Source organism: Lichenostomus cassidix, chromosome 6 (genome assembly GCF_008360975.1).
Source record: "Lichenostomus cassidix isolate B80296 chromosome 6, HeHo_3.0, whole genome shotgun sequence".
In the NCBI taxonomy this organism is placed as follows: Eukaryota; Metazoa; Chordata; class Aves; order Passeriformes; family Meliphagidae; genus Lichenostomus; species Lichenostomus cassidix.
Window position 1 is genome coordinate 32,659,639 of NC_139487.1, and position 13,952 is coordinate 32,673,590.

General features: G+C 47.7%; 1 protein-coding gene and 1 long non-coding RNA gene across 4 annotated transcripts; one reads left to right on the forward strand and one right to left on the reverse strand.

Annotated features, from left to right (window-relative positions):
- Positions 1 to 36: 36 nt before the first annotated feature.
- On the reverse strand, positions 37 to 6,878 carry LOC146435655 (uncharacterized). The gene is made up of 6 exons (XR_014853045.1): positions 5,957 to 6,878; positions 5,279 to 5,640; positions 4,017 to 4,548; positions 3,726 to 3,857; positions 2,685 to 2,784; positions 37 to 919 (listed from the first exon to the last, which is right to left on the reverse strand). It is a non-coding gene; the product is annotated as an uncharacterized LOC146435655 (long non-coding RNA).
- On the forward strand, positions 6,873 to 13,449 carry NUDT13 (nudix hydrolase 13). Of its 3 annotated transcripts, XM_085064414.1 has the most exons (9): positions 6,873 to 6,983; positions 7,731 to 7,870; positions 8,373 to 8,480; positions 8,842 to 8,948; positions 9,801 to 9,926; positions 10,139 to 10,250; positions 10,796 to 10,878; positions 10,990 to 11,144; positions 11,713 to 11,851. In XM_085064414.1, exons 1-8 carry the CDS (start codon positions 6,901 to 6,903, stop codon positions 11,101 to 11,103), a joined length of 873 nt encoding a protein of 290 aa, XP_084920540.1. In that variant the 5' UTR covers positions 6,873 to 6,900; the 3' UTR covers positions 11,104 to 11,144; positions 11,713 to 11,851. The 3 variants fall into 3 exon arrangements, with proteins under 3 accessions (XP_084920540.1, XP_084920538.1, XP_084920539.1); XM_085064412.1 differs by lacking the exon at positions 10,796 to 10,878 and having other exon boundaries at positions 11,713 to 13,449; XM_085064413.1 differs by lacking the exons at positions 8,373 to 8,480; positions 10,796 to 10,878 and having other exon boundaries at positions 11,713 to 13,449.
- The last annotated feature ends 503 nt before the right edge of the window (positions 13,450 to 13,952 follow it).

Sequence of the window (13,952 nt, forward strand, 5' to 3'; positions counted from 1 at the left end):
GGCAGGGGGCTAGCATGGCCCCGGGCAGCAGGGACTGGGAGAAGCGTCCAGCCAAAAGCGGTGTTTTCGGAGTAAAATTGCCAGCAAAGGCATAAAACGTTGGGACAGCACCCTTGGACCCGCCCGGCCCCGTGTCCTGTGCCAGGGCAGCTGGGCTTAGCATCACGGAACCAATTCGGTCGGAAAAGACCTCTGAGATCATAGAGCCCAGCCTGGGAAGGTCCGTGCCGCACCACTCTCAATGCTCTCGGGCACAGGGTGGGAGGGATTGTTGGGTGTTCTGGGCAGGGCCAAGGGCTCAATCATCCAGATGGGTCTCTGCCAACCCAGCAAATTCTATGATTTTAACTCCCACCCCCACCACTGTCCCTGCCTCCCCTAGGAGAGCCCAGGCTGGGGCCCCGCAGGACAGCCAGAGTCCCACAGCCAGGAGGAGATAGGAGAGAGATCAACATCACTGCCCCAGCTCCCAGCTGATACTGCTCAATCACCTTGTCCTGCAAGCACAGGAGAAAATATTTCCACACTGATGGTGCCTTCATCAAGTGCAGCTGCTGAAGCAGCCTCCCCTCCTTCCAGGGCTTTCATCTAATCCAGGCTGATCTCCAAAGCAGCTTCCAAGGCAGCAGCAAAAGCTGTGTCACAAACCATTATCAGCTCTCACATCTCTCTGGCCCACCAGAGCTCTCAACTATCACAGAAAGACATTCAAAAGCTGCTTAGATGAGTCTTGCTTTGAGAGATAGATGCTGCCTGCTTGTTGTTTTCTAGGATTTCATAAATAAACTGGTTATTCGTTCACTCCAGCAATTTAGTTGGGATCATGGACATTCCTAAGCGTTTTTTCTTTTCTGTTCAGATGTGGGTTTCAAGTAAAGAACCACCTCTTCACTAGCATAACCAGCCTCCAGTCTTCACCCTTTAAAGGCAGACATTTTTGGTCACTCCCAGCTGGAAATCTTTCACAACACCACCACAGAGCTGGCAAAGACACAACAGGGGGCAAAATCCCCCTGTAATTCACGTTCCTTAGCGGGTGACTGAAATGCCTTAAAACCACCTGGTTCAGAAGAGGGAACTGGAGGCTGCAGCATGACCCACAACTAAGATTTCTCCCTGTACCCAAGCTGTCACCTCAGCTCCCACTCCCCCAGCAGTGCCTTGAAAAGAGCAAACTCGAGGTTTTGGGGGGGACTGAGATGCAATGTGTCTCACAGGAGAAACAAATAATGACATGGATGAATGTTGGGGGTTGAGAATTCCTCCCCATTCCTGTTGCCAGGTTACAAATGGTCCGATGTTCAGAGTGATCAAGCCTTTTGTAAAAGACAATGGCTAGGTTTTGGGCAGGGCTAGGTAAGGGAGAGCCTGCTGGGGAACACTCTCTCTCGTGGTTCGGACGCTGAGGGGAGAGGCTGCTGCCTCCTGGCTTTCCAGCTGCTACCAGAGGAGATCCAACTGTGCCCTGTTTCTCTTCCCTCCTGGCTGGGTGAGCTTTGATTCAACTTTTCTCCTCACGGGGAAGGGCACGTTTTCCCCCACCCCGGGCTGCGTTTCCCTCGTGGCTACTGCCGGGAGAGTCCGGCTGCCTCTGCTGCCTGCCCCCGCCCTCTGCCGCATGAGACCACAGCGTTTGCTGTGACTGTAGAAATTCTCGCTGGCCGGAGAGAGAGAGAGAGCGCCCGCTCCTGCTGCCCTGTTCCCTCGCTGCCCTGAGCTGTTCCTGCTGCGCTGCGTGTTTCTCAGCCCATCCGCCATTGCAGTTGCCGGACAGTGACCTGACCCTGTGCCACAGCGCCACCTGCAGCCGCTCGGGAGTCATTGCACCTGCCCTGGCCGGCCGGGAGCTCAACAGCGCCCCTGCTGCTTGCAACCGTGATTACACCACACGGGAGAAAGTTCAGCAGCTCGTGTTATCTGCTGTTTGGTTTTCTGGTTCTAGTTGTGGCTTGCTATTATTGTTATTGTTTGTTTATAGATACTAGTAAAGAACTGATACTCCTTTTTTCCCATACCTTTGCCTGAAAGCCCTTGATTTATTAAATTAAATAATTCGGAGGGAGGAGGGGAAGGAAAATCACATCCTCTGCTCTAGGGGAGGGTTCAGCCTCTCTTGGCAGACACCTGTCTTTCAAACCAAGACAATGAATTTAGTCATTTCTTGTCCAGCTGTGGACACAGATGTGTCCACACAGCTGACAGCACTGCCAGCACTGCGAGTGCTGCTGCGCCAGAGCAGGAAAAAGGCCAGTTTTTTGTGGAACTATCCGTCAAAAAATAAGCTTTCCTTTCCCCTAGTTTTGGTCACCTTCCAACAGAAATACAACTCCTACAACTAGCAGGAAACACTGGAATGATATCCAAGCTTCTAGCTGAGGCATCCAGTTAAAGCCCCGTTATCCAAAGAGTCTATAACATCCAGCCAGAGGTTTAACAGCAGCTTCTAGAGATTTGGCAAAACCTCACATGCTGTAGAGGCACATTCAGATTTTTTCTAGCGAGATCTGCTGCTTTCTCATCCCCTTTTGCACTATCCAGGTACTTTGAGGAAGTAAGGTAGGCAGTGGGGAACACAAACAAGTCGATCAGCACGGGACTGAAGGCTTCAGCCTGCTAGATTTGATTGATGAGGTTCCTGCCCAGGATGAGACACCCAGTACCCCTCCCTCACAGTCACAGCCTACCTGTTTCTTTGCAATGGGTAAAGTCTTTGGTCAGGTTTGCTGTTCTCTTGGAACCTTCAGCATCCTTTTGGAGGCAGTGAGCTACGATCTGCATGCAGTGCTTTAAGGCACAGGTGAGTCGTGTTCATATCAATCCAAGTTAGCTCAAAAAGCTCAGCTGGCTCAAGTGTATCCACAGCTGAGGTTTGTAAAGAGCACATTGTAAAGAGATGAAGCCTAGCCATTTTCCCACATGCTCATCAACCTGTGCTGCTCCCAAAATTAATTACCTGCAGCCAACACCTTGTCACCAATTACTTGCAGTGCAGCAAAGCAGTGCCAGGGTTTGGGGATATTCTGTAACCAGCAGCAGCACCAAGAGAGGGGAAGAGACAAACCCCACATGTCACCTGGAACAAATCCCCCTAAAATGGCTTTCAGATGTCCAAGTGTCTCCCCTACACCTGTCCAGGATGTAATCAGCAGATCTAATTAGGTAGTTTCTTTCTTTCAACGTCCCCACCTGGGTGAGAGAAACTGTAGGAGTCCTTCATATACAGGACAGGATTCCTGTATATCCATATACAGGATATACAATGTACAGGATTCTAACTTCAGAGAAGAGCCAGATTTGGCTGGTTTGCATGTAAATTTAATGATGGGGGGAAGGCTACTCATTAGCTTTCCCTTTAAAGAAGTGGTTTGTCTTTCCTTAGGCTCGTCCTAAAAAAAGGATTTTTTTCTTTCCAAGAAGTTTCTTGTGGCTTGACCACAAGTTTTTGATGTGAATTTGTTAGTTTCATGTATTTAAGGCAATTAACCGTTGTTGTACAAGGGGCAGCTGTTAGCAATTTTACTGCTAATTTCTGCTTATTGGGGGCAGGTGGAAAGACATGACAGAAATAAAGAGTATAGTAGCATAACCATTATTAGCCTAGAATTGCATTTTCCAGCTACTTTTATGGCTTGGAAAAATCTTTTACCAACTCTTAATCCCAATATGAGTATTTTACTAAACCCAGACTTAGAAAAAAAATTAGCAATACAGGACCAAAGATTTACCTTAATCTTGTCCGTGTAAGAGATGACAAGTTTTTGTTCCCCTGCTTGTGTCCTCTTTGCCTGCTCCTTTGGTTTGCTCTTATTGCATCAGAAGAGTTTCTGGGATTCACCTCCTCTGGGAATCTGCCAAAGCTCACATTAGTAAGATACAGAAAGTTGTCAGAGATGTATTTGTGTATCCAGGCTTCCACTCCCAGGATTGCTCCAGCATGGGGTACAGTGTCTGCAGGGGACTAATATAAACAGTTTACAGATGCAACTCACACAACTCAGAACCCAAAAAATACTTACAAGGAAACAACTCAAGTGCCAAAGCAACAGCCGGTATTCGTGCTCCTTGAATTAAATAATTAAATGAGTAAGTGACAAGAAAGCCTCTGTTTCAAAATCATCCCACTTGTTTACATGCTGCAGAAATATTTAACAGGGCAATTAATGTGTAGACCCTTGGAGAAGGCACAAGGAATCTCTCACAGCCTGCCTGGCTTCCCACTGCTCAGACCAATAGCAGAAGTGACTCTAATCTCATTTGCCCTGCCTATCTCCCCACGGCACAGAGGCTGGGTGGACATGATTGGGCTGATTTAATGCAGGGGGTTTTCAGCTGTGTGTAACAAGAGGAGGCCAGAGCACTGCCCTGTCTTCAAAGGAGTCTCTGCATTGCAGTGTGGTGCTCTGGCTTTTAGTCCTTCCTGTGACAGGGTGCACTTACCAAACTCCTTTGGGCTTCAGCTGGCTGGAGAGGCTGTCCCAAGGTTTCATGGCCAAAGTATCTCCTCCAGCTGCTTCCCTCTAGAAGCAGCTCTTCTTGCAAGATCCATTTCTGGGGGCAGTTAGGGTCAATCACTTAGTTTGTTTTAACAGGGGGGTGGATACTTCCCTCTGAGATTATATTTAAATCCTTTATCTTATTAAGGGAAGATGTGTTTTGTCCATTAATCCAATTAGCCTGGTGGATTAATAAGTCTGGGTTTGCTCTGTTTCAGGAAGCATAAAAATAGCAGGCAATCATAATTAAACCTAAACTTGTAAGTAACTCTGGTAACAAGAGTACTATTTCCCTGGATATTCTGTGTATTATTTTTACAAGCTCCACTCTCAAATTACATGACGTGAATTCTCGATTAGAACGGCTCAATTCATGACCAAAAAGCAACACGCTGCCCTGAAAACATTTACTTTTTGTATGTTTATAAAATTCTCTTTGTGCTAAATATAGTCAGGTAGGCTCCAACCCAGAATAATGTTTTCAGTGCTTGAGAGGAATCTGTTTGTTCACTTACAAAGGAATGAAAATAATTTGTCATTATTCTGACGTGCCTTGGCACAGGCTGCTCTCTGGTCAGCCCTATTCACAGCTAAAACCCAGCTGTGGGTATTTGGATGCTGGAACACTGAACAGCTCCAGCCTTTGGATATATGCAGCTTTTGGCATCTTTTCCTGCTGGAGGACGTAACTTTAAACAATGCTTTTATGCTGTGGATACAAAACCCAGAGAAGCTTCGGAGAAAAAAAAAATGAAAAGAAAAAAGAGAGAGAAAAAGGAACAAACTCCGAAAGTGAGCCCAATCCCGGAGCTCCTTGCGAGCAGCCAGTGCAGAACTACAATTCCCAGCATGCCGGTGAGGGCAGAGAGACTCGGAGGCAGCGATAGTCGCCCCGCAGTTTGAGATCTCTCCCCGGAGGTCACTCGGGATCCAGAGCGGATCCCTGCGGCTGCAGACAGACAGCGCTCCTTCCGCACACGGCGCAGTAAGTGGGGCATTCCCTGGGAATGGCAGCTGGACCTGCTCCTGCGGGCTGCACGGCGTAGGTGGAGCTCACAGCACTTCGGGACAGCCTGCCGAGGCCGAGTTTTGCTGTCTGCAGCTCCGAGTTTTCAGTGAGCCCAACCAAAGCCTGGCACGGCGGTTCCTAGGGAGGAAGGGGTTAAACGGCCGCACACATCGCGCTCATAGCTCTGGACACAAGCTCTTTCCCTTGTCCCACCCCGGTGACATTCTGCTGCTCATTCCAGAGCGAAGTGCAGCGCTCCTGGCTTCAGCGCCCGGGAATTTGACACGCCAGGCTGTGCGAGGCGCGGCGGTGGAGGAGCGACAGACACGCGACTGTCACACCACAAAACCCCCTCAGACACACGCTGGGTGGCAGTCCCCATCCTCACACGTGTCTGCCCCAGCGTGCTCAGCTCCCACAGCTCCCCTTGGCTTCCCCAGCAGGCTTGGCTCACCTGTGTCCCAGGGGATGGTCCCAGTCGGCTGAGATGGTGGGAGAGGGGGATCTGGGACAGAGATGTCCGAACCCCAAGGCAAAGTCTCCACATGCAAATAGGACTCTCTGCTGAGGCACCTCTCAGGCTCCCATCACTGACCTTTGCTGAGGGAAGAGCTCTCAGACTCTTCCTGGCACTGCTTATGTGTCTGTAACAAATCAAAAGTAGCTTCCTCCGTAAGGGCTTTGAGTTCTATGGCTGCAAAGTGGAATGTTCAAAGTGATCATCAAGGATTACAGACCACAGTTCATTTTTGTCTCGGGTGAATGCTAAAGACAGCAGCATCTCTGGCTATTTCCTGACATCCTGAGGTCAAGCTGCAGTCTGAGACTGCCTGAGCTGAAAATGTGGTGGGATTCTTTGGCACAAAAAGCATTCATAGCTGGAGATGATCCTATTCAGCTGCAACTGCTGTCTCCTGTCTAACTCAGGGAATTCTCTTCCGCAGCTGATATTTTGTCTTTCACTCTCTCCTGGCATCAGTGCCTTTCCCACAGATCCACTGTGTGCTGCAATAGGATGTGTGGTTGGATCGAGTCCATGACAACTGTGTAGGAAACCAACAAAAGAGCAGCCACTCTCTCTGTCCTTTTCCCCAGGGACACAGGGATTTGGGACAGGAAGGTTTAATCTATCTAGTCTTATAGCAAGCTCTGTAAGACCTGTGCACACTCAGGGATGGAAACAAACTGAGGTATCTTTAAGAAGTCTTAAAACCAGCCTGAAACTGAGTTTGAAGTGTGACTGAAGTGATCATTTTAGAAAGCAGATTCTGCAGACTCTGTGAGTGGGAGATTGAGCTGGTTATTGCACCTTTTAAGTCAAACTTAACTTTGCAGGGCCACTGCATTACATTTTATGCCTCTTTTTGTAGGCAGAGACACCAGCTGTAGGTGTTGGTTATGGCTGTGGCTTATCAAGCACTGCACAGGGGAGTTTCTTCTCTCATCTGCAGGTTTCACTCCACCTATGTGAGAAAAATGAGGTAAGTTCTCATCTGATTGTTGAGTACTGGGAGGCCAGAGCTTGGCACAAGCATCCCTACTGAACTCTGGCCCAGAGGTTAATCTTTTAACAGCTCAGCCATCCCACAGGAATGCACTGTGAGCTCTGTAAAGGGTAACAGCCAAAGCCCCTCTGCTCCCTTCACCACTGGTAAGGCTGGTTCTCTCAGGCTGAGGCTCTGTTAATTATTGCCTGCCAGGGCTAAAAGACTTCTACAGTACCAGACAGGCTTGAAGTGATGCTGCTTGCTTCATTTTAAATACTGCTTCAAACAGTCTGAAGGAAGCACATGCTGACACCCTTTTGCCAATGATTTTTTTTCCTAACACACCCCCAGCCAGCTGTGGCCTAAGACTTGGTTTTTACCCCTCACCTCAGTGTGGCAGGTACAACATAATGCATGTAGCCTGACGGGAACGAGATTCAACATCAGAAATCCTTATCAGCTTGGCCAGATACCATTTGGAGCAATTCACATTTGGGGGTAAAAAGGATAATCAAAGTTTTCTGCACATAAATGATCATGTATTTTCTGCCACACATCATTCGCTACAGGCTGCAGTGGCTCATCTGTGAAAATGTCTCAAAGCACATGGAATACCTTAAATCTGATCTGCCTATTCAGCCCCACCTGCTCTGTGCAGAATAAACACATCCAAATTACCAATACCACTGATAATCTCAACACAATCTCCAATTCATCTTCCCAAAAATTTTCTCACTGCAGATACTTAAATCAGTTAAAGGAAGATGACAGCCTTTGTAGACAAGCCCAGAGCTCAGGAACTTTCTACCTCTTTCACAATCTCTCCCCCTTCCTGCAGAAAGTTGGGAAGAAATATTTGGTGCCACAGCTCAGTGCAGCAGGTAAGACAGAAATCAGTGCATCCAGAAAGAAACACCTCATGGATCACACAGCTGAAATGAAACAGAGACACACATATGGTATCAACCTGATCTGTTCTGAGGTGATCAGGTTTAAGCATTTGGGACTGTGCCTTTTGAAGGGAGAGGGCTGGCAAGAAAACAAGCAAGGTCTTACTAACGAAGGTTTTTTTGGTGTAATGTAGGAGAAGTTTGCTTTGAGGGCAAGGTATTGGCAGATGCAGGACAGAGCCAATGGACAGCTGCTCCCCAAGCATTACAACATTTGGACCTTTAGCTTGACATGGTCAAAACTTCCAAGAGCTTAGGGGGAAAGCCAGATTTTAGGTCTCTACCAGGGTGGGATCACTTGTCTGGTCCTCTCTCACACATGGGCATTCTGCCTTAAACCCAGACTGCCTGTGCCTTGAAGATCCACAAAGCAGCACAGTTGCATGGATTTGCTTTCACCACAGCTTTCTCTTTCCCTTTCCATGTTGTTTAGAGATGAAACGGATTCTGGAGAAACTGCAAGAGGCTGAACAGTGGATAGAGAAGTCGGTGCTGATCGGTTGTTCAGACGAGCAGAGACCACACTTTGCCCTGGATTTAGGTTGGGATGACTCCTCTTCCATCCATGCCAGCACCAGCTTGATGCACTGAGATGAAGGTGCTGCCAGGGCAGCATCCCTGATCCTTGGGAGAACCTGTCCTGCCAAGGAGGGTTGGGTTGAGTCTCTGTAGGAGCTGTTAGGAGTGTGGCAGGTCACACCCATGGGCTGCACTGCTGCTCCTGTGCCTGTGTGTTGGTAAAGGTGGGCTGGTGTCAGGCCCTTAACATTTGGGAATGTTATCCCTGATGTGGTGTCACTTCCATGGGAACTCCCAGAAATTGTATACTTGGACAATCAAGGGCGTAAAGTTGGGATAACAACTGAAATTTATGAGCTCAAGTATTTTTTTCTTTTCAACAGGACTCTTGGAGAAATCAGTCATTGAGTCAGAACTCCAGGGATCATTTACTGACCTACGAAAGGCTCTCTTTGTAGTGGATGGGAAGGATTCTCCTTTGCTGGCTTCGGTATTGGACAGGGTTTTTTACTTTAAGCTGTGATTTCTAACATCAACCCTTCTCCTCATCTCCCATATTGCTTTATGATCTAATGTTGTAGAAGTACCTACTGTACACTTTCAGGGACCTAGGTACAGACACACTATAAATTACACCAGTTTTCCCAAACCTGTGATCCCAAAAGCAAGATGCAAGGGAAGGAGAAACAGACAAGTGAATTAAAAGTGACTGCAGCCATTTATGCCATTTAGCATCAAGCTGCTATATGTTCAGAGTGAAATATGCTGACCTTAGCAACAGTCCCAGCACTCCTAGTTTGTCCTCTGCTCAACAACTATCAGGCAAACTGGATGTTACAGACTTACACATCTCCTCTCGGAGCTGCTCTTTCAAAACCTCTCACTTACAAGCTGGTACTCTGCAGATAGCCTACGTTTGGAAGGCCTAAGAAAAAGTCTGTGTGTGAAAACCAGCTGTCCTGACCCATAAGGAGAAATAGCTTGTGTTTCCTTTCCTACACCATAATGTTTGTGATGCTTGGGCTATTTTTCAAGAAAATATTCAGGGCTGGAGACTCTTTAGAATAGTCCAGTTCCCATTACAACTCCCATTATGTCCCAATAAACAACAGCCTTTCCCCTACCTCCCCCAAACATGCTCAAATTTAGAAGCAGGAAATATGGATTGGAGAATCTGCTATTTTTAAAAGCAGTGCCCATACTTCATTTACCTCTCTGAGGCTTCCAAAGTTAATCAGAGTTTATCCTCATGATTGCATGCAAAGCATTATTCAGAGAGACTGCTCTGAATTCTCTCTTTCTGCCCGATGTAAATAAGTTTTGTGTTCCTCTGTGCTGGCAGGCCCAGTCCCTTCTCCGGTGGCATGATTCTCACCAGTACTGCAGCAAAACTGGGCAGCCCACCCAGAAGAACCCAGCTGGCAGCAAGCGTGTGTGCCACGCCAGTGGAATCACTTACTACCCCCAGGTGAGCACTTGGCAGCACAGGGGAGGGACACAGGGCTCTGGGGCAGCACTGCTGGGTCACCCAGAGGGGTAGCAGGAAAAGGGATTTGTGGGCAGCTGGGTACTTTGTCTCTGGTGGTCAGCTAGTGACCCCCAACCAGCCAGGAAAAGCAAAAATTTAGCCTTAGTTGTTTTGTCTGAACTTCTTGTGTTTCTGTGTGATGCATGTGGCAGATGTCCCCAGTGGTCATCACCCTGGTGTCTGATGGGAGCCGGTGCCTCCTCGCCCGACAGCCCTCCTTTCCCCCAGGGATGTACACAGCTCTCTCAGGCTTCTGTGACATGGGTGAGTGCGTTCTGATCCACCACAGTGGCCTCCAGCATGGAGGGTGTGAGGACAGCCTGCAGGGATATCAGCCAAATCTCTGTTCACAGAGAAGGATGGACACTCAGGTGACCTACATCCCCGTCCCCAAAGTGTTCAAGGCCAGGCTGGGTAAGCCTTGGAGCAACCTGGTCTAGCAGAAGGTGTCCGTGCCCATGGCAGGGGATTGGAACTAAATGATCCCTAAAGTCCCTTCCAACCCAAACCAGTCTGTGATTCTCTGATAGGTGGCAAAGACATTGGATCTAAATAGCAGTGTTCCCGTGCAGACAGAATTCAAAGTAGCTCTTGGGTGTCTGAAAGGAATGTGAATTACAAGTGTCTAGCAGTTGCTCTAGTCCCTGATGTCAAACATAAATTTTAAAGTCACCAGGTTATAACTCTGGTCCTTTTAAAATCCATTCTGTGGCTCATGCACTCTGGCTTGGAAGAAAAACTACAGACCTCTTGTTAGAGAAGGGAAAATGGCTTAAAACTGAATTGTTCTGTCCACCATCTATATATAGGCAGGGCCAAAAATGTCTCTGGTGCCTGTGTTTATCAGAGATGGATGAATTTAACAGAGCATCCCACCAAAACCTGTTTCCAGGTGAGCACAGCTGGAGTTCCTGCATGCAGGAATGAGCATGCCTGCATTTTCCTGGCCACACTTTACTGCCCCGAGGCTGGGCCGTCCTTGCCTAACTCTGGTTGATTCCAGGTGAAAGCGTGGAGGAGGCAGTGCGGCGGGAGGTGGCTGAAGAGGTGGGGCTGGAGGTGGAGTCGCTCCAGTATTCAGCTTCCCAGCACTGGCCATTCCCCAGCAGCTCCCTGATGATAGCTTGTCACGCCCTGGTGGGAGCACAGCATGCTGAGGTGAGCGGGCTCAGGCTCCCCTGAGGTATTTCACTGCCTGCCTCAGGCAGCAAAATCTCGTTTAGTCCACAGAATTTAGTTAGGAGAGCACTAAAACCTCCTCAAATACAGTTTTCCATTGGCTTACTCTACAAGTGAAGAAGAAACTTCAAAACAATCCTATCATTTTCTGTTGCAAGGAGCCAGATTTTGCTCAGGTCACTGTATACATACAAGCCTAGAGCCCAACGCCCCTGTATTTTTTCCTCTGAACTTTGCAGAGGAGATTCTCTATCACGTTTGCTATAGAACATGCAGATTCTGCCATGTTAATTACTGTGCTCAGCCACTGGTGCTTTGCCATGATGGAGCAGGATTGATTTGTGGCTCCCCTAAGGAAACGAGCACAACAAAGCACTGATGGATAGTAGCATCTTTTCCTGGATGGGCATCAGTGCTTAATTGAGGCATGGATGTAGCACTCTGGGCATTCCAGCATAGGATCTCTGTGGAAGCAAGAACAGGCAAGGTGTCACTGCCCACATTTAAAGTTCATTTAAAGAACTGGTACTCTCTGAATTCTTTCCAGATCAGCATTGACAGCCTGGAACTGGAGGAAGCCCGTTGGTTTGGCCTGGAGGAAGTCTTGGAGGGTCTCAAGAGAGAGCCCATATCTTCAAAGCAAGATGATGGTAGTTTTTTACCCTGGTTCCCTCCCAAACAGGCCATTGCTCGCCAGCTGATCCATGAGTGGGTTCAGCAGCAGAGTGCCCAGGCAGCTTAAGCAGGGCTCCATCAAGTCTGTGATTCCACCAGAACTGTGAAAGCTCGACAGAAAAGCTTCCAAAGTCACTGGAGGGAGGCGCTGTGTTACAGTGAGGACAGCACCACACTGATGGCACTCAGACACACTGACTTACAAAGCCATTTCTAAACTGATTATCCTCAGACAGTTCCGTGTACAGTGGATCACCTCTGAGATCCCATGACTTGCAGTAAATGTACAATAAAATTCTGAGTTCCAAAGCATCAAACTTACTGTGACCAGCTGTCACTAAGTCCATAGCACCAATGTCCCATTTTCCTCCATTTTTTCCATCTTGGATGGATATCAAATGCACCCTTTTTCCAGAACAAAAATAAAGGGACAGTGGCACTTTCCAGTGTTTATGGTTATGTGGAGCAGGGAGAGCTATCAAAGACCAAAAGAAAAACCACTGCCTGTTGTCACTGTTGAGGTGGGCACAACATTCACACAGAGACACATGCAAAAGGCTCCAAACAAAAGAACTTCCTTCATTACTATGAAGTCTCTTTTATACTATTTTTCAGCATTCATGTTACATGTTCATTGGTTCCCAACTCACTACATTACAATATTATTGGTTACCAATAATAAGCACACATTCTTACAAAATTACAGACTCCCTCATGCAGCTGCAGCTTCTCCTCTTGTTTGCTTCTTGCTTCTGTTGATGGTAGAATTCTCACGGGTATGAACTGTTTGTGTCAAGGTTGAAGTCTGTGAGCTCGCCAGACTAATTGTCAGTTCCCACAGCCTGGTTGCTCTCCCCTTCTTCTGTCTCTTCCCATTCAATATTCCATTTTCATATAAAACATCCCTTTTTTTTTTTGTTTTTTGCAAGTGTTAAACGAGCTTCTACATTTGCCCCACTAGTAAGACAGTTACTTCTGTCCCAAGGAAGAGAGAACAGAGCTATCTGCTGGTAGAGAGGGGAAGAGCAAAACCTACATTCATAAGCATTTTAGAAGAACACAGATAATGCAGAGGTGACAGCAACTGCTACAACAAGAACTGCACTTCCAACAGAGAAAAATCTTGAAAGGAGCAGTGCCTCTTACCCTGAGGCCAGAGTCTGTGGCTTGTCTGGAGAGCTGGTCTGATTTTATTTTTCCTCTCTGGAGGAAGAATGACAAAGAGACCATCTGGGCAAGGATAACTTGGTGAAAGAGACAGATGAAGGGATGTTTGATTTGCTGCTGATTCAGACTGACAGTCCTTTCTGCCTGCTTGCTTGGAGCTCAGATGCCAAGATTGCAAAGCCAGATGCTTGAAGGGGGAACAGGGATGTCTCACTGACTGCCACCACTGGGATGCACTGCAGGTGAGCAGTGGTAAAAATCTGGAGTCCTGACACCTGAGCAGTAAGTAAAAGAAGAAATCTTTCACATTGTTGAGACACACTGTGTTTCCTCTGGTTACTTTTACTTTAGGAGGCTGGGAGGGGATACTTTCAGGCCATGGTGGCAGGTATGAACAGTCTTCCTGCCCTAACCCTCAGTCAATAAACCCCATGTGTCAGAACATGTCTTTCATGTTTGGGAACTCTGTCAGTCATCCTGGTGAGAATGGACACTGGTACAACCAAGGGCATTGCTTCCTGCCCTCCAGCCCAGCCAGACACACCACAGGAGCCCCCACCCCACCTAACTGCAGCATCAGTGCACACAGTTTCCTTTGAAACACAGCTCACTGCCTCTCTTCATAAGACTTCCTTCTGCTTTTCTCTCCCATCACACCATTTTAGGCCCCCAAGATTTATCTCTTGCCACCTCGTCTCTGGAATATGCCATTTTCAGTTTCAGCCTCACTCCTTCCTTCCCCTTCTCTGCAGTACAAGATATTGAAGAGTTAAGTATCTGCCAGCAAAATATTTCCACTTCTCATCCTCCCTTCCACTTGTCCTTAAGCCCTGCCACCTCACCCTCAGGTAGGTCACTAATGTACCCAAGCCTGCATCCAGCTCAATGTATTTAATACTTTTAAACACCCACACATGAAACAAAGGAAAAACAAAGCTATTTTCT

Coding starts and splice junctions, on each gene's coding strand:
- NUDT13 (XM_085064412.1), top strand. CDS start 6,901: ATGGCTGTGGCTTATCAAGCACTGCACAGGGGAGTTTCTTCTCTCATC. Junction 6,984..7,730: donor ACCTATGTGAGAAAAATGAG/GTAAGTTCTCAT, acceptor TTCTCACTGCAG/ATACTTAAATCAGTTAAAGG. Junction 8,481..8,841: donor ACACTTTGCCCTGGATTTAG/GTTGGGATGACT, acceptor TCTTTTCAACAG/GACTCTTGGAGAAATCAGTC.